The sequence below is a fragment of the Pelobates fuscus genome, chromosome 6 (assembly GCF_036172605.1).
Source record: "Pelobates fuscus isolate aPelFus1 chromosome 6, aPelFus1.pri, whole genome shotgun sequence".
Lineage (NCBI taxonomy): Eukaryota > Metazoa > Chordata > Amphibia > Anura > Pelobatidae > Pelobates > Pelobates fuscus.
Window position 1 is genome coordinate 56,787,502 of NC_086322.1, and position 25,766 is coordinate 56,813,267.

The following is a 25,766-nucleotide window of genomic DNA, read 5'->3' on the forward strand; positions in this document are numbered from 1 at the left end:
TATATTATATTCCTACCAGCTGTAAATTCTAAAATGATATCTACCATTTAGACATTTTTCTGATCGTTTTGTATAGAGAAACTAAGATCAGTGATACTATGTAATAGCTAATACCCTCCCTCCCAATATTTCTTGTGAAGCATCAGTGATTGGAGAAAATACTGTAAATGTACTTGTTTTTAATTTGTTTTAGTTATCCCTGAATAGAAATCTAAGCACATCATTTAAGATTAGGATTACTCCCTTCCCTTCTTACTCTTTATTCTTTTTTTTCTTAATTATTGACTTAAAGTGTCTAAATTGTTCTAAAAATATTTTGAAAAAGATTAGGACTAATTTCATGTTGTCATTATGCTTATTAATTAATGCTTAATATTATTATCATTATTTTGGGGTATATATGACCATTATTCTGGTTTTGTAAAATATAGGTCTGCGATCTTAGATCCCAGATATCAGTCGGTAGTAGTGACGTAAAACCAGCTGAAACAGCTTCGGATTAGACGAGTGATAACGTAACATAAACATTAACAAAAACAAATATGATTAAGTAACTTCGCTCACTGATTATGTGAACTATTTTGCTTGCATTTAAGTTTGCACATGTTAAATAATTCACCCACCAGTTAAAATAAATATTTTGTTAGCGTTCGCAGACGTTAAATAATATTAATAACTATGTTGGGAATAGTCCAGCAGTACATGCCGTGCTTCGCACTATCTCAGTGGTATTACAGATCATCTGTTTGACACTAGTTTCTTTGGCCAGCTCTGCTTCCTGTATCTCTGACATGATTGCAGCTGGGGCAGTTAATTACAATGGCTATGATGTCATTTAGAATTATGTAGACCTCCCGGGCAGTGATAGACTGGCCAGACACAGCAACCGTTCTTGCTTCGACTTAATGAGTAATGCTTATTGTCTGGGATTGTTGCACCTATGCCGGTCTCAGTAACGTGGGACTTGACAGCAGTTGTTGAGCTACAATACCCATGACTGCTAGCCAGCCTATATATATGAATAGCAATAGAAACGCCTATTGATTGCTGAGAAGTATTAGCATAATGCTAGCATAACACGCACATGAATAAATATGTTAAATTAATTTAAATAGAAAATGTCACTGTGTTTTTTTATTTTTTTTATTTTTTAAAAAAAATTCCCACAAAGGCAATACATCTACATAAATCTATGAAATATCTCCAGGGACCATGGGACCCTCCATATATCTGGTGAATGGTCTATGACATGAGTAGGCAACCTTCGGCACGCCACAAGTTGTTGACTACCTAATGCTGTCAAAAAGCACCAAGGGATGTCAGCTTTTTGCAACATTTTACCAAATATCAGCTCAGCCATGAGTAGTCCATCACAGAGTGTGAAAGAGATGCAGACAATGTATGTAGGGATTTCTATTATGAGGAGGATAGAAATAATGTTAGATAATAAACTAGGTTAGAAAAAAAACAAAACAACATAATGAAACCTTTTCCATGTATAGATAGTTGATTTAAAAGACAAAAAAAGTTAAAAAAAAAAAACAACCCCCACCCAATAAAAAACTAAATGTGACCCTTTTATTCCTGTACCAAATAGAAAAACAAAATCAGATTATACCGGCATTACGAATGATGTAGAACACTGGAAACATGTATGTTCTTGGCTAATTTCAAACAATTCATTGACTGGCGAATGATTAAAATGCAACACTTGTTTGATTAATGCAAATTTTGTATATATTTTTTTCTTTAGATCTCTGATACATATTTATAGTACTTAGAATTATCTAGGTTCCATCACAATATATTGAATACCAAAATAAAAATACCTTGAGGTGTCACAACAGTTTAAATCTCTCAACATGAGTCATAAACATCCAATTTAACCTTAATGGGAAAATATGGGCACGTAATACTGTAATGTCTCCGAAGAAATTTAAGAAGCTCTTTTTCCACTTAGATCTGCTTGGGACAGGCAAATATGAATTATTGGTCAAGTCTGTGAATAGATTGCTTTGGAACCAGTTCCTCGGAAATATCTCCGAGAGCATCTGCTTAAAAGGGTAACTGCTGTTTTGGAATAAATGGCAACGTCAAAAGAAAAAACATGTTTCTTGGAACTGCACAAGATCAAAAAATTATGTATCTAATCCACTTGGCAAAGCGCTATTTAAAGCAGGAAAATAGATACATGGCCTTGGTTAGCTTCTTTAGTGAATTCTTTGGTATAATTTAAAGCTGTGAGTTAAATCCATGATTCGTTATTGTGTTCTTTCAGTTGCCAAGTCGGTTGTCTTCTGTTATCTGCATGTAACGCATGGTATCACAAAGCGATGGATCCTGGTATATATTTAGACTGTTATACAAAGAAAGGTGAACAGCGCTAGCGGTATACACAGATGTATATATATTTACATACGTAATTGGAGATATTCCTCGATGGTATAGCTTAAAAGAGAAGAACAGAATGCAATAATAGTGCAATATGTATTGCTGATATAGTGGATGGTAAAAAATTATATAAAATTCTCACTCACACTTTTAAGAGCTTTATAAGCTCAATGTCAAGAGCCTGGACGGAATAATCCCCGTCTATGGATTTCTTGGTGTGCAATCTTCTAGATGAACTTTGTAGGTGTGAGGTTTCCGTGGTATATGGAAAAAGAGAGTACAAAAGACCAATGGTACAGATAGTAGGTGTATATGCAGTGCAAACAAAAAGAGAACCTACTTACATAGACTAGAGCAATGGACCTGCTCTAGTTTAAACAGCTTCAGGTGGAACAATCCCCACCTAAGGATGTACTGGACCCAAATGTAGCAGCAGCAGGATGAGGTAGGAAGTAGGACTAAAATTAGACTGGGTAATGTAAAAAAAGTGAGGAAGAACCACGGACTTTTAAAATTATATCTTGACTGGTATTTTATATATTTGTTATTCTGGGTAATGTAAAAAAAGTGAGGAAGAACCACGGACTTTGAAAATTTTATCTTGACTGGTATTTTATATATTTGTTATTCACTTTTAAAAATATTTTTTGATAAAATAAAGTATATACATTTTCACATTACCCAGTCTAATTTTAGTCCTACTTCCTACCTCATCCTGCTGCTGCTACATTTGGGTCCAGTACATCCTTAGGTGGGGATTGTTCCACCTGAAGCTGTTTAAACTAGAGCAGGTCCATTGCTCTAGTCTATGTAAGTAGGTTCTCTTTTTGTTTGCACTGCATATACACCTACTATCTGTACCATTGGTCTTTTGTACTCTCTTTTTCCATATACCACGGAAACCTCACACCTACAAAGTTCATCTAGAAGATTGCACACCAAGAAATCCATAGACGGGGATTATTCCGTCCAGGCTCTTGACATTGAGCTTATAAAGCTCTTAAAAGTGTGAGTGAGAATTTTATATAATTTTTTACCATCCACTATATCAGCAATACATATTGCACTATTATTGCATTCTGTTCTTCTCTTTTAAGCTATACCATCGAGGAATATCTCCAATTACGTATGTAAATATATATATATCTGTGTATACCGCTAGCGCTGTTCACCTTTCTTTGTATATTTGTCTTGTTATGCACAAGGTTGAGGGAACACCTTGTTGGTGAACTGCAGCTTTATTTACAGACAGAGAGCACTTATTTTTGTAATTTTTTATATATTTAGACTGTGAAAGCCCTTTTTCCGTGCTTACAGCTTTAGAAAAAGTGGTTTTTGAGGAAGATTTTAAATCATAAGAAAATAAAGATCAGTTTGGACGGAAGTCTGGCATAGTTGTTTAATAGAGGTTATTTTATCCAGCTAAAATTGCCGTAAGGAAATTTAGAAGGTTTTTTTTTTTTTTTTTGCTTTTTTTGGCTTCGAATAGCTATAACTATAATGAAAGTTTGGTAAATTCGTGGTTGCCATTTAAACATTCTGACAGGCTCATTCTCTTGGATATTCAGATTGCTAACGTCAAGGATCATTAAGGCAATTGTGCAGCTTTTAAAAAGACAAAATACCAATGTAAACAAAATGAAAGTGAGCCTCTCAAAAGAAAAATTCACGTTCAACATAAAAAACAAACAAAAAAAAACAGAGACAGAAAAAAATCAGAAGTCCCCAAGCAAGCATTTTGCCAACTATAATGAAATCAGTTTAGTTGGATTTGACACGTGGGCTTCACGGATGTTCATCAAATTGACATATCCACTCTTGTCACTCCTATCGGACTGGTCTGCTTTTACATGCTCGGCTGATTTTTTTTGTCCCAGTCTGGTCCTAATTGAAACTGTAAAAATACACTTTGCGAGTATACTTTTGCAAGAATCATCTTTGTGTAGCTAGCTAGCCTATTTTATCCATATAATATTATACTGTGACATGCATATGATTCAGGATTCGTTTATATATGAAAAAATTTAAAAATTAATTTATAAAAGTTTCATGCTTTTCTTTTTCAAGATGCCAATGTTTAAACCAGATAAAGATACACTTACCTTTTATGTCAGAAAGACACCTGCTGATAGATTGTACAACACCTCCAGCTGTTGGATATTATTACAAGGGAAAAAAAGTAGAGCTAATGATACATAAAATCAGTGTATCATAGCTGTTGGTAGTTTGCATGTGGACTTAAATTATATTTATACGTTGGCAAGCAAGCCTGGGACAGCTGGACGTTTACAGATGTCCCAGGTATAATTATATGTATCAGCTTGTTCTTTTTATTTGGAGATAGAATGTGATTTGCTCTTAAATTAAAAGCCATAGGTTTGCATACCTTCCTTCAAGTCCTTATTTCACCCCATTTCTTTGAGTAACCACTGTAAATGCAAGTTTTCAATTACAGTGGAACCTCAGAACTCGATCTTAAAGGGACACTCCAGGCACCCAGACCACTTCTGCCCATTGGGGTGGTCTGGGTGTAGCTTCCACTACCCTTAACCCGGCAAGTGTAATAATTGCAGTTTTTATAAACTGCAATAATTACCTTGCAGGGTTAACTCCTCCTCTAGTGGCTGTCTACTAGACAGCCACTAGAGGGCACTTCTGTGTGCTATAGTGCCGCTGGATGTCCTCACGCTATGTGAGGACCTCCAGCGTCGCTGAAATCCCCTATGGGAAGGTCTAATGTGCGTGCGCGGCATTGCCGCGCATGTGCATTAGGTCTCCCCCGCCGGCGGCCGCGCATGCGCAATAGGTCTCCCCGCCGAGCGTCATCGGCGATGGATACAGGTAAGTCACTAATGGTGTTTTAACCCCTTCAGCAACTTGGGATGTGGGATGGGAGGGAGATGGGACCTGCAGTGCCAGGAAAATGGTTTGTTTTCCTGGCACTGGAGAGTCCCTTTAATCCGTTCCCGAAGGCTGTTCGAGTACCAAAGTTTTCGAGAACCGAATCATCATTTCCCATAAGAATTAATGTAAAATTGAATAATCCGTTCCAGATCCCCAAAATTACAGCATTTTACATTTATATGTATGCATTAAAAATGCAGAGATCACTCTAATAATAAGCCCCTTACATTTATTTGAGTGGTTTCTGCCTTTCAACTTGCTAAAAATTGACTCTTGGCCATTATTACAATTATTTATAATAATTATCTGACTTGGAAATGAGACATGGCTGTTTGTTGTATGTTCGGGTACTGAAGATCGTTTGTGTACTAAGCCATTTTTTTACTCATGGCTCTTTGTTGTATGTTCGGGTACTGAAGATCGTTCGTGTACCGAGATATTTTTTACTCTAAATTTTTGTTTGACTTCCTAATTGTTCGAGAACGGGACCGTTCAAGTTCTGTGGTTACACTGTACTTATTGTTGCTTATTGTTTTCTATTACTTATTGTTATCAAACACATTGAAATGCATTTTTTCTTTTTAATGATTTTGGGCCTCGATTTAATGTTGTTGGATAAGCTTTTGAAATGTTTTTACATTTTTGGATAAATTTTTTAAAATAATAATATAGTTTGAAAAATATTTTAATATTTTGAAATGTTTTGAGATTACATATATATATATATATATATAGACACATAGTTGTCCTCACAAGTTTGCATACCCTTGGATAATTGGTAATATATGTACCATATGGAACTGAATCCCCATAAATGTTTGCTAAGATATGTGATTTAAGTAGCCTTGTTAAATGTAAAGCTGTATTTTTGTTTGTGTGTGCGCTGTCCCTTTAACTGTATTTTGTATACGTTTTGATCTTTACGGCAGCACCACTGCTTAGAAATGCATATTCTGTGTGTGCCCCCAATTCTATTTTTTTCTGCTATCAAGAGATCCCTGAATTTTCCATTTCTTAATAAATGATTGAACAGTATTGACTGACATTTTCAAGGCTTTGGATATCTTTTTAGATAATTTTCTATCTTTATGAAGTTCCATTACCTTGTTAAGCAGGTCTTTTGACAGTTATGTTCTGCTCCCCGTGGCTCAGTATCTAGCCTGCTCAGTGCATCCTCGTTAGAGCTAACAAACTCATTGACTATTTATACACAGACGCTAATTGCAATTTAAAAAGCCGCAAGTGTGGGCAATTAACCTTTAATTGACAGTTTAACCTGTGTGTGTCACCGTGTGTGTCTGTAACAAGGCCAAACATTGAAGGGTATGTAAACTTTTGATCAGGGCCATTTGGGTGATTTCTGTTATCATTATGATTTAAAAAGGAGCCAAACATCTATGTGATAATAAATGTAAATGGATTCATACGATCACTATACTTCAATAAAATATATTTTTTTGCATGATTAGTCTTTTTTTTTTTTTTAAATCAATGCTAAAATTTCACAATTTCTGCCAGGGTACACAAACTTTTGAGCAAAAAAAATAAATAAATAAAAATAAATGAATATATATATATATATATATATATATATACACACACACACACACTTTTTATTGTTTGTCCAAAAACATGAAATCAAAGCCTTGGTTAGAAAATTAATTATCCGTTCTACGGATTAAATAAATTGTTGAACATTTAATAAATGCATTTTCTATTGCCCAGAAAAAACACATTATTGAGCATAATGTAAAAAAAGAAAAAAAAAGAAGTATCCTTCAAAGTTTTCTAAGAGGGTTTCACAATGTCTATAATAAAAAATAAAAAAATGAAAGTCTTATTTGAGCAATTTTAGTACTATTTTAAAATGTATAGCGTGGAGGATGAGTCTGACACCTCCTCCACTTTCATTAATTACAGTTTCAGCATTCTTAACTTTGGAAAGCAAACTTTTTTTTTAATTATCCTAGTTGTATTTCTGACAGATGTACAAATAAAAATATATAGTTTTCACATTTTTTTTTGACATTCTTTTTTTTTGCGTGCAAGACACATTATTATTATGATTATTATTATTATTGTCATGGTATCATGGCAATAATAATAATACGCTTGCAATGCCCCAACGGCATATACTCGCAGTTAGACAATAATCATTAAGTTGGTAGGCATGACATGAATATACTGTGCACATTTTTTATATAATGACATGAAGGATAGTCGATTAGGTGTCGTTTGTAAGAACATGCTGTTATCAGGTAGAGTGAGTCAGCGATTTAAGTCAGTCACTCCAAGCCACTAGAAACAGGAGCCCCTGTGTGTGTAGCATTAAGTGGTCAGGTAATGTGATGTGTTGTGTGCCTTTGCAGAGCCTCGTGCAGGCGTTTGGTAGAAGCGGGACCCCCCCATACTGTGCGCGTGTAATAGGACGTGTCTGTTGCGTGTGGGTATAGAAGAGATCGTTAGTAGCAAGAGAAGCACGAGAGAATATAATAACAACCCCCAAACGCTCTGGTGACACCAACACAAAAAGGGAGACATAACCACTGCAGTAAATAAAGTGTAACTAGTGTCTCGTAGCTGGCCCAAGACTGCTGGTTTTGGCATATATGGCCTCGCGGCTTCGGCTGGACATGGGGGAGTCCTGAGTAGTGGGCCGGTGTGCTGCCTCATCATGGGTATGCTCCATGAGGTTGGTTCGTAAGCGAGGCGCAGTCCTCTTTTGTTTCGGTATGCAGTGGTGTCAGTTAGTGAGTGAGAGATGTCTGCCTATTGTCCCTTTGAGCTACAGCTCTTTTCGCGTCTTCCATGGGGACTTCACTGTCCTGCTGCTTGTCCGCGGTCTTGGTGTGTCATGTTTGAAGTACTGTTGGGTAGGAGGTGCAGTTTGGTAAGTTGGAGGGAGACGCAACGCTGTGCCCTGGGCTCCAGCCCCCAGATTCTTTCAGAAGGTGAGTAGCTTGTGGTTTTGAGAGACTCGGTGTATGGCGCTGGTAGCGGTATCTGTGGTTCTGCCATTTACTTTGCGTCCCCCCTCCTCTTCTCCCATCTGCCTCTGAAGGAAAATGTCTATTTGGGGCCCCGCAATGCTTACTCACTGCTGGTTTCCTTGTATGTTTGGCCAGCAGGGTTCAGCGGTCCCTTTCCGGCTCTCTGAGTTGGCTCTTTCGCACGTGGCCTCCGCCATCTTAGTCTCGGGCCTACGTAGCGGCATGGTATGGCCTCCGAGTGTGGCTGTGGGGTGAGGCCTGGGATCACCCCCGTGGCCCAGAGGGTGGGGGACCGGATCCGCACATGTGCAGCGTGTCTGTCGGGCTCCATTAGGCAGGATAGTGGAGCAGCAGCCGTCCACTCCACTCACCACAAGGTAAGATCCCGCCTGAGACAGCAGAGATCCCCCCTCCGGGGGACTAGAACCCCAGGAGCAAGCCTCTCCCCGGTTCCGGTAGTCCTTGCTCACCGAGGGTCGTAGTTGTGGATGGTTTAAGTAGTCAAAAACGTGGTTTGCAGGCTTAATGGGTCGTTGTTTGCAGGAGCTGATCTGCCCTGTAACCGCTCTGCTCGGTGACCCAGCCCCGCCCCCCACATTTATTTTTTTAATATATACCTATACTTGTGACTGAATTAGGGATACTCCACTGTCCAAATACAAAATAAATAACACAATTGTTTAGTAGATATACCCTAATAAAAACATGCATGCATTTTTTTTTATTGGGGTATATCTAAAAACAGCTTGCAAAATCTGTTTCTGGTCTGCAGAAGTCCAGACTTTCTGTGCAGAAGACCCAGACTTTCTGTGGCTGTCCAATCACTAAGATTTCAATTATGCTCAATGACAAGTCTTTGCAAGGTAGGTACTCTGAGCAACTGCTCTCTCTTGAACTTAGCTCCACTGAGCTAACAAAACCAGGAAGTAAAATGACCTGTTGTCTGCTTTAACCCCTTAAGGACACATGACATGTCTGACACGTCATGATTCCCTTTTATTCCAGAAGTTTGGTCCTTAAGGGGTTAAAGCCAGGGGGTATATCCAGTACAATAGATAAAAGTGTCAATTTCTATTAAAAGTCCACTTTTTACAAAATGAAAAAACAAACAAAAAGAAGACAAAAAGCATTTTATGGGTCTGGGGTGTCCCTTTAAGATGTTTGGGAGATTCTGCACCAGGAATTTGATCATCTAGTCTTATCCCCCAGCCCCAGCCTCAGCTGATGTGTGTGCTTGCGGTTGAAATGTTTTGGCTTGTTGTTTTTTACTTTATTTTTGCTGTCAGTAAATATTGATTTTATATATATATATATATATATATATATAATCAATATTTACTGACAGCAAAATATATATATATATATATATTTAATTTATTGAATATGTCTGCAATAACAAATTACTTTATTTAGGGATTATGTAGAACATTGTTTTTCAAGATATTGGTCAATGGAGTCACCTCCTTTTAACATTTTTATTTCAAGTGTAGTTGATATTTACATTTCAGTCAAATTTGCATCTGCGCATCACAGAAAATGTTCTTAGATTCCATGGTAAGAGATTATCACGCCATTGGAAGAAAAAAATAAAGGAAGTACGTTCCTAAACTGTAATAAAGACATCTTAAAAAACCCTAAATAGATAAATCTAATGTGATTCAGATATTTTTAATTACATTAATTCTATAACCATTCATGGGAACTTTGTATTTGCTAACATGCATTTTTTTATTAGAGTAATTCGGATTAATTTACTTCTATGTTTTGGAATTTCTTCTACAGCTAGCAATCTTTCAAAAGATAAAGGCCTCAAAACTAAGAATGCCAATGTAGCCATGGGCATCTTGCCACTATTAGCTTCAATTTAATATTTTTAGATAAGCTTTTGAGTTGCTCTAATCTTTTCGGATACATTTTTTAAATGATTTTCTTCAAAATATTAAAATACCAAAAAGAAAGATGTCATATATCATATAAAAAAAAAATCACAAATATTAAAATGTTTTCCAAAACATTAAATAATTGTAAAAGGTTATTCAAGAATATTAAATTATTTGAAAAGTGTATCTAAAAATAATAAATTAAGGTCATTATCAGCCCTATCACCAAAGTTGCTTCTATCAACATGGATGCTGATATTACCTGGAGTCTTACCTTAAATTGACACTCCAGACCCGACCTATAAAGCCACCCAGCTTGCTAAATCAAACTGTGTCCTCTTTTCTGTATATAACACAAAGTGCAGATTTCAGTAGAAATTGGCACTTCCAGGAATTACCTTTGTTACATCCCCTGGCTGTCAGACAATCAGTCCTATTGCTTACTGGTTTGGATAGATCAGGGGAGCTAAACTCAAGAGGCAGCAATTGCCCAGGGCACCTGTCTTGCGAAGACTTATCATTGAGCTGCATTGGAATGTTTGTGATTGGACAGCCACAGAACGTCTGGGCATGGTCAGAAGGGGAGGGATTGCAATAGCTGCTAGAAGAGTTTCTTCAGCTTTCCCCTCGATTACCCACCCATCTCAGTTTCAGACCAGTCCACTAATGACTGAAACAGGCTGCATCATTGTGCAAACGCAGCAAGCTCCTCATTCTCACAGGAGGGACAAACACATCGGAGATAGATAAACCCGGTACTGGATTAAATTCCATCTCTTCTCCCCCTGTCAAAATGTTACAAGGTGAAGAGATCTTCTAGCTGCACATATATAAATCTGTCAGGAATGTCTAATGCACTTTTCTAGCATTCCTAGGGATAGGAAGCTAATTGGTTAGATCAGTATCCCACCTGGAGTGAGTGTGGAAAGTGTAAAAAAGAAGAAGCAGGTGGAGTGAGGCAACTATCTAATTCAAAACTTAAGCTTTTGAATGAGACAGTTGTCTCAAAGTGATGCATGTCCCTTTTAAATGTATCAGATAATAATTACTGACATATACCGTAATTCAATTCTATCTGTACGTGAAAATGTGTCTCTCTCTCTCAGTTCTTTCAAACCAAGTAGAGGTGTCAGAACAAGTAATGATTGCTAAAATAAGTAAATGGAGCAAAACATTCTAAAAATACAATTTATACTACGATACATGTTTAATCTAAGCACATAACATTCTCAGCTTTAACTCTGAACATATGGGTGGGATTGGCAAAGATTTCCGGCCCAGTTTTATTAATTGGTTTTGGTGCTAGTTTAAAAATGAGATTGATACATATTCAGAATCTATCACAAACTGTATATAACTGATAAAATAACATTAATTCATAAAAAAAAAGCAGGAATAATTTGACAAATGACTAAAAAAAAAATAGACCATCAGCTTTTCCAATAAGAAAATAAACATTCCTAACTATCAATTTAAATATCCATTTCACACACCCTGCCCTGCAAAATATTACAAATATCCCCGAATGCTGTGTGCCTACAGTATTTTTGCTCGTGTGATTAGTTTTTCCAGTCCTGATGTGGCAAAAGACTTTATATGTCTGCAAACAATGATACATCATGTTAGTGACTGCAAACCTTGGCACTCCATATGTTTCTGAAATGCATTTCCCATGAAGCTTTGTAAACCTTGTGGACAGTTGAGCATTATGGGAAATCTTATTTAAAATGATGGAGGCATAAAGTAAGAATAAGGCATATTAATAACTCAATTTCTCAACACTTAGTTTGAACGGTTCCTTGTTTGCTAAACATCTAGCAAATGCATATATCAATATTGTAAATGTCATTTTTATTTACCTCAGACTGCATTTGCATTTTTTTTATATTGAGATTTTTTTTTTTAACTACCACTTTTAAATGATTTTTTTAAATATTATTTTGCATTCATTCCATTCTATGCCAAAGAGTTTCTGTATTACAGACAGTTCCAACATGGAGACGCATGTGGTAATCTCACAAAACTGCTGCGCATGTCAACAATAGCAAAACACGTAATGAAAGGGCTAACGTTTGTGGAAGTTTGTACTTTGACATAGCTGTGCTTTTCTAAATCATTTTCATGGGCTCCAGAATAAATATCAAGTTCCCCAATGTAACCGTTTCCTAGAATGTGGCTCCTGATGATCCGACCTTTCCTAGCTCAGCGGAGATTCACTGCATTCGTGTTTTGTTTTGAGCCAGGATCATTAATTTTACTACAAATGCTTTCCCTAACTTGGATCACATGCAGTAAGATCAATGTGCGCTGTAATCCTGCGAGTCTTTTCATGCACAGATGCACATTATAATCTTTTTTATTGTGAAGTTATTTTATGTAGTTGTTTGGCAAAGTAGCAATCTAAGCTGAATGAATTTTTATAAAAGACTAAACAGCTGTCTAGTTCTTTTTAATCTTCCTGCAATATTTATTTGTACTACATTATTGCTGCACGTATAAAGGTCACAAGCGATATTAAAACACTCTGTCGAGACATGGAAAGAGATACATCAGCACTATTTGTTTTTCGACAACATTTTCATCCTCAGATTGACAGTAGGAGCCCTTGTTACCCAGTTCTTGTGTTTTTTTTTTTTTTTCTAACTATAAAACTGTAGTAAATCAAAAACCACATTTCAAAATGTAGGTAAAAACTCAGCTTTAAGTTGTCACGATACTTACCTTTTTGACACCGTCAAACTGCTCACTTTCATGGGTCGCTTGGGCCAAATGCACAGGTCAACCACGTGGCCTGCCTCTCAGTAGATGTGGAGGCAAATGCTAAAATACTTGTTAGCTCAACGCTGTCGAACCACTCGTCCTCTCAGTTCACACGGGCCGAATGCACTTCCCATAGTAATTCAGACTCTGCCCGCTTGAATGTCCACATCACCTAGGCGACTCCATTCTCATCATTTTGGAGTTGCAGAGATGACTTGGACCAATCAGAAGTTCAGTAAGCCTATATAAGGCGTGTTTAGGCACGTTTTCAGTGCCCTTTCATGGTCATGGTTTATACCTTGTTACTTATGGATATAATTTCTAATTAGTGGGGTAATAGCTGCTTGATCCAAGGAGACATCTGACTGCTATTTTGGGGTCAAGATGGAATTTTTTCCTAGTTTGTTGCAAAATTGGAAGCGCTTCAGACTAGGTCTTTTGCCTTCTTTTGGATCAACAGCAAAAACATATGCGATGAAGGCTGAACTCGATGGACGCAAGTCTCTTTTCAGCTATGTAACTATATGTCACTTGTATAGTCCATTCAGTAAGGCTTGTTTATTGACTTTGTGTACTTCTGGCATCCTTAACTGGCTTTTTTATTCATATATTCATATTTCTATAGTCCTGACCGTAGTTATTTCTGGCTATGTCTATAATTATATAAAACTTTAAGTCCGGCCACTCTAAGGCACGGTAATACATCTATTATTGATCTTCCATTTGTGGATTTCCCATATGCTGTAAGTTAGGTAATAACCCCGTGACACAAGTATAGCTTAGCTTACATTTTTTAATTTTGATTTACAGATCTGTATAACTGGATGTTTGATGAATAAATAAATCTCTCATGGCAGGTGTAGTGAGCCTTAAACATGCGTTAAACTATTATGTAAAAATAGCTTTCCATGTGTTTCAGAATGTATACACTTTATGTTACTTTGCAGGAGCTATAGTGACAATGGTCAATAGCTATATAAGAAATTAAGTTTCCGTCTTCCCACAAATTTTGGCTTTTATGCCCCCTCACCTACCCCTCTTCCCAGTATTCTACAGGCAACCTCCTTGATTCCCCTAAGCAATACACCTGAGTGGAATGTGTATGGTGGCTGAGTGTGATTGTATGGGGGTTGGCTGATTGTGATTCTATGTAGGGCTTGATTGAGTCTCATTGTGTTGGTTGGCTGAGTGCGATATGTATTGTGAGATAGGCAGAGTGTGATTGTCTGTATGTGCCTGGCTGTGTGTGATTGTGGAATGATTGGCCCTACTTGGGATCACTTCCCTAAACATGGCAACCCACCCTGCTGATGCTAACATGCTGTATCACTGTAAGTACACTGGTGTCAGTGCGTCTCGTCTTCCCCCAGCAAGTGCCTGCTCGGGAGGAACATAGTGACAGGGAGCAAAAGGACCACCTGTCCCTCAATCTATGGAATTAGACCCTTTGTACCACTGGCACATATGTCTAATGTTGAGGAATTCATTGACAGGTAGAGGAGGGACCATAATTTTTTTAAAGAGGTTTAAATTAAAATCTATACATTTGCTAGCATTTCTTCTAGCACAAATTACAGATGAAATGTAATGCTCTTTATCTGCATTCATTTTATATACACTTTTATATAATACACATTTATTAATAATACAGGCATGTGTATCTATATAAGTGCGTATGCAGATACATATAGACACACAAACACACACATACATATTATTACAAATCACATTAATTGAGAAAACTGTTTTTTAATCAAATGGATTTTCATCCTTTTAAGCACACACACTATCACAGAGCCATACACACAGTAATTGGCGCACACACACTGTTTAACCAACAAAAGCTTTCACTGACAGATATAGACCGACACACCCACTCACTGACAGATACACACTCCCAGACACACATACACTGACATACAGTCACTGACATACACACATTCAATGACAGACACATAAACACTCACTGATTTGACACATTTTGTCAATGCACACACACACACAAATACATTCTCTGATACACACTCGCTGACAGACATACATTCACTGACACACTCACATACTCTCACTGATTTGACTCACACTCTCACTGACAGACACGTACTCTCACTGATTTGACACACAGTGACAGATTCACACTCTCACTGATTTGACACACACTAACAGACACACACTCACTAACAGACACACACACACATGTTCACTGGCATACACACACTGACAGACCCACGCTGCCGTACATATGCTCACTGACAGACACACACTCTCAATGATTTGACACATTCTTACAAACACACACATTCAGGGACACACACTCGATGAGTGTGTTTGTACAAAGGTTAAGGATGCGACAATGGGATGAAATATGGGAAGTGCCTGGACCCCTTGGAAGGTATCACTTCAGGTCTTCATGCTAAAAAGTATGAAAATAATAAATACCATCGCTTTTAAGCTTGAGAATGAAATGGTGTTTGCCTTGCCAAGGACAATAATAGGCATAATTAATTATTTAAAATGAAGCTGCCTTGAGCAGGATTAATTAGCATTTTAAAATTAGCTCTCAGATCAGTAAATTCTAGTAAATATAACTGCAAAACATGTTGATCACAGTATTTAACAGTGTCTAGATTTTGGAACTAAACAGTTCTGAATTTAATCAGGATTTCAGCTGGACCACACTCCACAGTATGGCTAAAATTTCGGACTGGATGTTTCAAATTGAAACAGTTAAAAAAAATTAACTGTTTGCCCACTGTCAGCTCAAGCGGAAAATAGTACTTTAATGTTTCATTGAATTGCAAAAAAAGCAATTGAATCATAATTTGTGAATGTGCAACCTGCCAGATGCATTATGTTCTGAATTTTATTAAAACCGGTGCTTTGTGAATCTTCTTGAATCCTGTCCATTGTGTAGGATTCAATGAGAAAGAATACTTTCTAATCCAGATACCAAATTAATTCAAGCAATTCCTGCAGATTTGTTTGAGCTGATTAAATTCTGACCGTATTTGGCTTTTTTAAATATGAGAATTGCCATTGTAGTCCGAATTCAGTTATTTTCACTGTATCTTGGCCATCATAATTTTGCATCAATAGAAGAAGTAGATGTTTCTAAAACCTTTGTTTCACATCAGAATGATCTTGTCTGATAAATATAGGATACTTTTTAAATCTAAATAAAGTATATTGTTACAGGATAATACCAATAACAGATGAAAGCCCCCTCTAAAATACTGTCTGCTGATTAACCACAATTATTTTATTTTTTTGCTATGGGGCTGATGATCACATGTTTTTCTTTTTGCATGCAGTTATGAAAATCAAGTTACCTGGAGTACATCAACAGCTTGTGTGTGACCCATCACCTACTTCAGATTTAGAACACTAGTTTTGATGTCATAGATGATGGTGTAAAAACATAGTTAAATCAAATTGGGACACCATGTGCCATTCTGTCTACATGCCTGCCTGTGTGTCTAGTTGATATGTATTTTTAACATGTTGTTGATCCACGGAGAAATCTGATTGCCATTGTAGAGTTAAGAAGTATTTTCTTAGCTATTTGTGGCATAATTGGAAAGTACTCTAATTGGTGTTTTTAACCCTCTTTTTCAAGATTGAACTTGAGACTGGCTGTCTTTCTATTTTTCTATCTATCATCAGTGTATAAACAGGATGGGCCACAAAAACCTCATAGGACCCATCTAATTAGTTCTTAAGGGGCACAGGCGGCAATTTAAAGTTCAACCAGAATCAGAAATTATTTTATTTTGTTAGAAAAAAAAAACATTTCTAATGCTTTACCTACAGAAATAACTATAAAGGTATGTGGAAAGATTTCTAGAAAAAAAACATTTGAAAAGCGTTTCTGTACAAGATTGGAATAATTTCTGGTTCAAATTAAATCGAGGCCATAGTCAGATATTGTTGCATCATTAAAATCAATCTACCAGCGACTACACCTGATTTAGAACATATTGTATTAACAATTCAGTTTTAAGAGTCTTTATTAGCACCCATCATGATTCAATAAGACACATCTTATTAATTTGATCATACCTCCAGAATATCTATGAGGACATTCTCCTCTGGTTGTTTTGTGCTTCTCACGTTTTCTAGAACGATAGAATAGTAAATGCCTTGTGGATCTGACTGGTACAAGTTGTACGTGTCTGTCTGATACCATTCTTGGACTGCAATGAAAACCTGACTTTCGTCTGTGCTGATTATTTGTATGTCCTGGAAGGAAAAGAAAAATAACATAACATATAATATCCACATAAAGAAAAACATTAAAGAAAAGTGAATATTTAAGTTAGAACATCGTGCCTCATTTAACACAGCATTTCCATCTGTTAGGTGATTGCAATTATATAGAATCATTATTCATTTGCAATGTTTAAGAATATTCTACTGAGCAGCATATAACGAGGCTGAAAACAAGGAAAATGTGCAGACAGTAACAAACTAAATATAATCTAAGCACTAGTAGTATGTACAAGAGAAGGTCACTTAAAGAAGTCTAAGTCTTATTTATTTTGAATTTTATATACTCTAAACCTCAAAATCTGGTGTAGGGATCGTCATATTCCAAAACAGGCCAAAAAAGCTGAATTTGTTAATTCACTAGGCAGCTTAGATTTTTAAGCACATTTGCTACATAGTGAATAAGACGCTTAATGTCTATTTTATAGCACCTTAAAGGTTACACTCCAGTCCCTATAATGCATTTTAGCTTGCTAAAACACTTTATGTGTGATGAATGTGTCCTGTTTTGTTTTTCACTTTGCAAAAACTGCAGATTTCAATAGAAATTTCAACTTTTATAAATTAACCTGGTTACAACCCCTGGCTTTCAAGCAGGCATTTGGTTATTTTACTTCCTGGTTTGGTTATCTCAATGGAGCTAAACTCTAGAGGCAGGTAATTGCTCAGAGCTCTTGCTTTGCAAAGATTTTTCATTGAGCTCCATTGGGAAGTATGTGATTGGTCAGCCACAGAAAGTCTGGGTTGGTGGAACAAAAAGGGGCTTATAGCGGCTCTAGACAAGAGAATTGTAGGCTTTGCAACGTGTTTTTTTAAATATACCCACGATACAAAAAATACTTAATTAAATGCATGCACGTTTTTATCTGGGGTATATCTACTAAACAGTGATTTCGATTTATTCTGTATTTAAGCAGTGGAGTGTCCCTTTACATCTGTATAGCCACAGAGAACAGATAGACATTTGGGCAGCTGGAAAAAGACAACAACACAATGTTAAGAATGGCAAACATTTCTATAAAACATTAAAAGATGCAACTTTAAGCACAATTTCACATTCCTGGCAAAAAATACTGTGTCCGTTGCTGCTCCTTTAAGAAATGATCCTTGCACAGTCACTCATTATACTAGGAATTTGCATATCAATAAATAGCAGATAATTAAATATAAATCAAAAATGGAATGAACGACTTTATTGGCTAATTAACTGTAAGTTACAAGGAGATATTCCATTTAAAATATATGTACTATCCTTGGTAAATCTCTCTTGATTAATCAGACATATTCAATTGCTTGAAGTGATATTAAAACCTACTGTGCATGGGTTCTTTGGTTAAAAGGTTTCCTAATTCAGTGTCCTCTACGAAGCAATTAGGTCAGCATCAGAGCGATTTTCATGAAATATGAATACTTAATCAGTCACTTTTTCACCATTATTAACTAATAATAATCTTCCAAAGCTTTATTGGAAAGGCCAGTAACTAATCAGAATGTAGATCATATGAACATTATAAATGAGTAATGAAGACTTTCAAGCGAGTAACTCAAATTGTTTAATTTATTAGGAGATAGACGAACTGTACATTCTGTCCATGCTGCTTAAACAGTACTTTTTCTGGCGTGGTGTGTGTTTGGGGGGTTTGTGTTTGTAAGTTGTGCTGTAGAATGGATGTCTATCTTGCTCAGGAGGAAAATGACTATGCGGTAATGTATGTAGACTATTATCTAAACATCTTTTTATATTTTATCATACCAGGACTTAAAGGAACACTATAGTCAGATTAAAGATTTTGAAAAACAACCCCACATCAAAGCAGCAGTGCGTACACCACTAACGTTTTTTGAACGCATCTGCGGGGCCAAGATTGTGCCCAAGGGATTAATAGCGCTGTTACACGCCCACCTCTGCTCAGAAAACAAGGAATCGGGTAGACTAACATACGCTGACCAATGGGAAAGGAATCTGGGCAAAGAACTAGAGGGCATAGAGTGGCAGGAGATTTGGGAAGCCTCCAGGAACAACACAACACCTGTTAAACTTTTTAGAATGCACAAAACCACAACTGATGTTTGCTGGAGGGGATGCGAAATGCAGGGAACATAGTTACATATGTGGTGGGAATGTCCACTTCTGATAAGATTCTGGAAATCAGTTGAGAATATGCTGCTCCAGGTGTTCAATAGGGCCCCGGCTTTCGACCCATGGGTGTATCGACTAAATAGGTTTTTAGATGGATGGACCAGGAGCGAACAGAAGCGTATGCAAAAAATAACCCTGGGCGCATGTAGGACGATAGCATCCTCTTGGCTAACAGAGGGAGGACCAAACTTTGCGGGGGAGATCACCAAGATCAAAGAGAGCAAACTGATGGATGATTTGACTGCTAGAGGGAAAGGAACCACAAAAGCTTTCCAAAAAGTTTTGGAACCCTGGGAGAACAACCTCTTCGGTACGCAGATCGCATAAATTACCTGCCCACACTCGGGACATCCATACACTTACACTGCTGGGCCCGACGGATGACTTTTGTCTTTGGCCTTCCCTCTGATCTCTGCCATTCTTATGACATACACATGTGTACAATGCTTCCACACCGCAAGGCAACTTGTCAAAGGGGGGAGCTAGAGTGTAACATTATATACTTGTTACAAGCACATGATACTGTTATTGGCATTTGGGAAACAATTGGTTAACGCAATGTATTCAAGTTAATGTTTTTGTGTGAAAATGTAGCTGTTACTACTGTTTCTACACTTATTTTTGGTAAACATTTGAAACTGTGAGTCTGAGTGTCAAGGTCAGTTATTAAAACATGTCTCTATGAATTTTAGTTATTATTTTCTGTGTGTTTTGTTGTACTTTGGGAATTTGTACTTACACTTGACAATTTAGAAGTGTCTTTAAGCCTTGGCCTCTATCTGTGTGTTTTGTTTACTATGTAGCTAGAATTACTTAAAAAAAACTACATTTTTGCTTTTTGGCTGACTGACAGTTCCAGCTTACAAATGTTTCTAAGTTACATTGTTTTCTGTTTTTAGATCACCAAATCTTGCCAATGACAGCCAAGAAGTTACGAATAACCTCCCACTGTGTTTTATGGTGTCAAAATGTATTTACAATTGGATGTTTTTAAGAGGTCTGGAATGGAAATAAGGTTAGGCCTGGGGTCAGTTTTAAACAGTGCACAGATGGAGTGATATGCAGAAATATAACCCAAATGTATTACTCTGCAATTTTAAAGTAGAACATATTGATTTTTTTGTCCACGAACGCATTCAGCTAGTCAACAACACATATGCATATTCCACCGAGGCTTGTTTAAATATTGGGTTTGATTATGAGGGCAATAGTATTCCAGTTTTTCTCTTTTTTAAATGTATTTTATTTATTTTTTTCCTGTAGGCAGCTGTATTACAAGGTAGTAGTGCTGTTCTGTTCTCTAGTGCTGTGTCCGTCTGATGGTCCCTGTGCCTCCGTCAGCTTTATCGAGTCAGAGCAATGTATGTGATTTTTTTTTTTTTTAATTCTTTATTTTTCTTGTGCATGTTTATACAGTTAACATTTTGCCTTACTATGCCACAATAGCATTAGCAGGCCAGTTAGGCACAGTGGAGTTGACATGGCATACGATTTGACAGCACATTTTTTATATTGATATCAGAGTTGTAACAGTTATGTCAAAATAAGAGATGTGATTTTAAACTATAGAGTAAGATAATTCAAGCTTAGTCTCACGTAAGATTAATTATTAACTATTAACGTTTACGCCATTATGCATTAACGTTGCCTTGGATCCTTAACATAGGAGGCTTAATAATAAGATTAGAGATTATAGTAAGTAATAAACATGCCACAACATGAAGTTTACTAGCTATGAGGTATCCGTAGATTATAGTAAGTAGTAAACATGCCATAACATAAAGTTAACTAGCTATGTGACCTCAGTAGATTATAGTATGTAGTAACCACGCTATAACATGAAGTTGACCTACTATGAGACATCAGTGGATTTTAGTAAGTGGTAAACATGCCATAAATAATATGAAGTTAATTAGCTTTGAGACATAGTAGTAGAATTTAGACATACTAAAACATAGTAATACGTGGGAATTTATGCTAGACAGTGTGTCTGAACGTTAAACCATCGCTCAGAGAGCAAACTTTCTGACGATATAACCTCATGGAGAGACTGAGTGTAGGCAGGAGGAGTGTACCGTGTGGAGATAGAAGGTAGGTGGTCATTTGCTCTTACTAAGTCCCAGTTCATGAGATCAGTTCACCCGATGCCTGCTGATGGCAGGGTACCTTCCCCGAAAAGTGTGCGCTCCGGGGAGTTTTATGCATGGGTTGCCAGTTTGACTTTTCCACTCTTGTGTGCTAGGGGGCCAGTGCGTTCACCCGGGTAACTTGAGTCTCTGGGCCTCAGTCTACCTTCAGCTGTTTTCTGCAGGGATTCTGTTTGCGTGCCGGCATGGCGTGCGACTATGTCCCTGTGGTGCTGTCTGGCGTCACGCTGGTTCGAAATGTTGTGCTTGGGTGAGTTGCTGGAGCATAGAGTTTGCCCGGCGGTCTCTCTCTGTTGAGAGTGGGAGCGGGTACGTGCGCCCATGTGGTGAGGCTCTGCCTCCCTCCTTGTCGACTTTCGGCGCCTGTTAGCCGCTTGGAAGGTCTGAGTTGGGAGTCCATAGTGGCGCCTACAGGTGATAGGTCGAATCCACGAGGCCACTGGGTGGGCCGCTCGTTGGTAGGATACTCCCCTGACACATAGTGTAATAGAGAAGCTTAGGCCAAGCCGGTCAAGTGCTTCTAGGGAATGAAAGGGTAGGTAACTGCCCGTTTTCTTCTTCCTTGTACCATGCTGGGCGGCCATCTTGGATGTGCCTTGGTCGTTTTTTGCACTAGCAGGCTGTGTGGTCGAGATTACTCGTTTGCTGTCTTGGTCCGCTTGTCTAATGGGGACTGGGATGTCCCCCCGGTCCAGAGGGGGTGGGGGGGTAAGTTGTCAGCAGATTTTCCCGGGGGTTCCGGTGTCAGAGAGAGCGGACGCCTCTCCCCGGCTTTCACTCCAGCAGGCCGCAGTCGGCATTTCTTTAGTTTGGCTCTAAAAATGTATCGCCCGACACGGGAGCGCACCCCCGACATGGGTGGTGCCCCCTGTGTGGTCTTCGGGCTTCGTTTTTTGCCGTTTGTACCAAGTTTGTTTCCCGCCAGACCGGAGCTCCTCTCCCCCACGTCCGTGCAGCTTGGCGGTCAGACTCCGCCCCCCAATGTATGTGATTTTTGTTTAGTAACCTTTGTTACTTTTTCACTTAACACCAGATTGTATCCAACTGGAATGGCAATTCTCACGCTTACTAAAGCTAATTTTGGTCAGCATTCAGTTAACCCAACCAAATATGCACCAGTCGAATGGATGCATTCCTTGTCTAGTTTAAAATCAGTGCGTTTTGCATCCAAAGTGCTTTTTGCATCCAAACCCTATACAAAGGAATATTTACAAAGTTCTAATTTTAAATTCTTTATTTTCTGTTGTGCAAGATATAACAATAGGCTTACTCAGCCACGATAGCAGTTGTAAGCGGTAATATACAATAATCCAAAACATGGCGTATGAATAGACGGCAAAATTTTTAGGTTTTGTTGAGAAAAAACGTAGACAGTAGATTTACATACCAATTTACATGTGAGTTTTCCCATCTGACATGTACAATATTAAGGGGATAATATAACAAGAGTTAACCGTTGCTAGGGTTACGTTAAGTAGGTACTAGCTAGGGAGGTTATACATGTTGAGCTTTAACATAACAATATCCAGTAGTATGGTTTGCAGTAGCTTAAAAACCACAAAAAAAAAACAGTATGTATGCTGATTAGTGAGACTAACAGTAAGTTTACAGAATATAGAGACTTAGTGAGGCGTCATTAATGCTTAGAGCGTAAACATGCAAACAAAATAAAATTAAATTAAATTAAATTATGTTAATCTGCTAAGGTATGCGTGACTAAACGGTACATGCTAATGGCCAAGACAGAAAAGATTGAGTTAACGCTGGTCTATCTGTTTCCGCCCGTATATAACCTGATAATTGACTGTCTGCTGCTATTTATATAAAAGGCATAAAAGAGTTTGCTAGGACTATTAAGTTGTTCTACACAGTGGTGTACAGTAACTAACTTGTGAGTCTGCGTGATGTGCACCGTGGAGAAATAACAATAAAGTTAACGCAAAGGCGAGGTTTACATTAGATTATAGATTTCAGTACGTAGTAAAACATGGCATTGGCATGCTTGTGAAATAAAAATGATATAACCTAAGAGTATAATACTCGCTTGAACATGGGCATAGGTATACTTAGTGTTTAATCGATGGATTACGGGTAATAACCCCCTGTGATCCCCTGTGCGGGCAGTCCAAAAAACAAAGTCATACATAAAATAGAGATGCCAGCCGACATACGTGGAAAATCAGTTGGGGCATAGGAAACTGAGTGACGATGGGCATTTTGCCTGACTTGGATTCCAAGTCCCGTTGGGGTCAGCCGATGCCCAGTCGGGGCTGGATGCATGCCCCCAGTGTTGATAGATGCAGCTTGTGTGGTCCCCCTGGTGCGAGGCAGCTTAGAGCCCCTGAGCCATGTGGGTGTGTGTTGGCTGGTGAATATAATGCCTTCCAATCTGTGTGCCGGGCTGGGTTAACTTGTCTTGGGCTGTGACAGCTCCCTGTGTGTGTTCTAAGCACGTTCTCCTCCCTGAGTTTTGTGGCCCTCCGTTTCATCCGCTGTGTCGGGACGGTTTTGCCCCATTGAGGCTTGAGTCTCGGTACAGGTCTTCGATGAGGGTGCCGTGGGGGTCCTCTCTTGGGTATCCCCAGGGCTCCAGGCCCCGTTTTGTTATTGCCCACTATGGTGCTCAGGTGTGGTCCCGAGGTGGTCCCTTGCCCGATATGGACTGTTGCGGGTACAGGGTTAGGGGGTGAGTCTGCTTCACTCCGTCGGGTACCTCGTGGTGCAGTGCATGCCGTCAGTGGCTTGTGTTTCGGTGTCCGCATGCGAGCCTTCAATTGCTTCCAGAAGGAGGAAAAGATAAGATTTAGCCGGAGCTCTGTTGTCAGCCACACATCATGTGGGTAGGCTGTATGGACGGCATCCGCCATTTTGGAGGCCCTTGTGATGGTAGGTGCAGGTCTCTGTATCGTGTTCGTTTGTCCACCGCTTTGTAGGGGTGTCATTAGGGGGTAGACCGGGATGACCCCCGCTGGTACAGAGGGGGGGGAACGAGGGCCCAAGGTCTGAGTCTTGGCCGGTTGTGGCTGCAGGAAAGCGGCCGTCCCTCCTGCGCCCGCCATGCTTGTAGGCCTCACCATGGTGCTGGGTGTATGGGGTTTTGTTCGTCGATTGTTTGGTGTCTACCTGTGCACCCCGATGTCCCCACACTCTGGGTAGCCTTTCTGTCTCGCTTAGTAGCCGTTGTGGCCCTTAAAAGTCGCTATAATTGCTGCATTTAGCAGGAGCTGTTATGATGTGTGTCTTGTCAGCTTCAAGGTCAAGCCCCGCCCCACAAAGTTCTAATTTTAAATGCAATCTGGACCGAATACATCCAGCAGGATGTGCATTCATAAATCATTGTTCACTTTTTATTGAGTTAAAGCAGCAGAGTGAGGGTTAAACACTTGTTAGCCAGTCGTCATATCTAAAAGAAAAAAAAGCAACATCTAACTTTCCGCTATCACTATATCAATAGTTCCAACCAATCACCATGGGTGGAAGCTGGGGGGATAGTGGGATTCCCCCCCCCCCCCCATTATTATTTTATCAGCCTCTAAAACTGTCAATGTTGATGACATCTTTCTTATCTGGTTGGGTACTCCAGAGGATTTGAGTCAAATGGTGGATGATATCAACCATACCCAACTCCTGGGACATTTACTCTTACCTACATTAGCACGATTATATAGTTCCTTGATGTACAGCTCTCAATCACAATACCATAACATAATTGAATACACCTTATACAGAAAAGTAATGGATTGTAACATGTAACTACCTTTTGGAAACACTCTCTTACAATCTCTTACAATCTCACAACACCTACAAATACTTAGATACAACAATAATGAAAACAAACTAAATGTATAAATTCACAATTTGACCAATCATTTTCATTTAAGGAGATATGAAACTTCTAGTCCTTCTTTAAGCATTAGTCAAAGCATTCCACATTTGATGGGGTCAAATGCCGATACCAACAGAGATCAACAAAAATAAAAAAGTACAAGATAAAATCATCCTACCTTTGTCTTTTCACACAGGTACAGATTGAATTAGGGAATCTATTACCAAATACTGGGGCATATTGAATGCGGTTTCTGAAATGTAATAATAATCCAATGATCTCATACAGCAGAGCTAAGATTTTTAAGGACTACCTTGTACTGTCAAACACCAGCACTTAGGAATGGCTGCTTCATATGTATTATTTATTTATAAAATATTTTACCAGGAAGGATAGATTGAGATTTCTCTCATGAAACGGACGCCTTCCGTTGACGGATGCTCCTAGCGCTTCGTGAGGACT

At 38.4% G+C, this 25,766-nt stretch overlaps 1 protein-coding gene across 2 annotated transcripts in view; it reads right to left on the bottom strand.

Annotated features, from left to right (window-relative positions):
- SORCS2 (sortilin related VPS10 domain containing receptor 2) overlaps positions 1–25,766 on the bottom strand; it is an 863,802-nt gene that overhangs the window by 101,314 nt on the left and 736,722 nt on the right. For both annotated transcript variants that reach the window (XM_063457743.1, XM_063457741.1), the window contains exon 9: positions 16,985–17,164. In XM_063457743.1, coding sequence (XP_063313813.1) covers positions 16,985–17,164 — 180 coding nt within the window. The remainder of the gene's footprint in view (positions 1–16,984; positions 17,165–25,766) is intronic.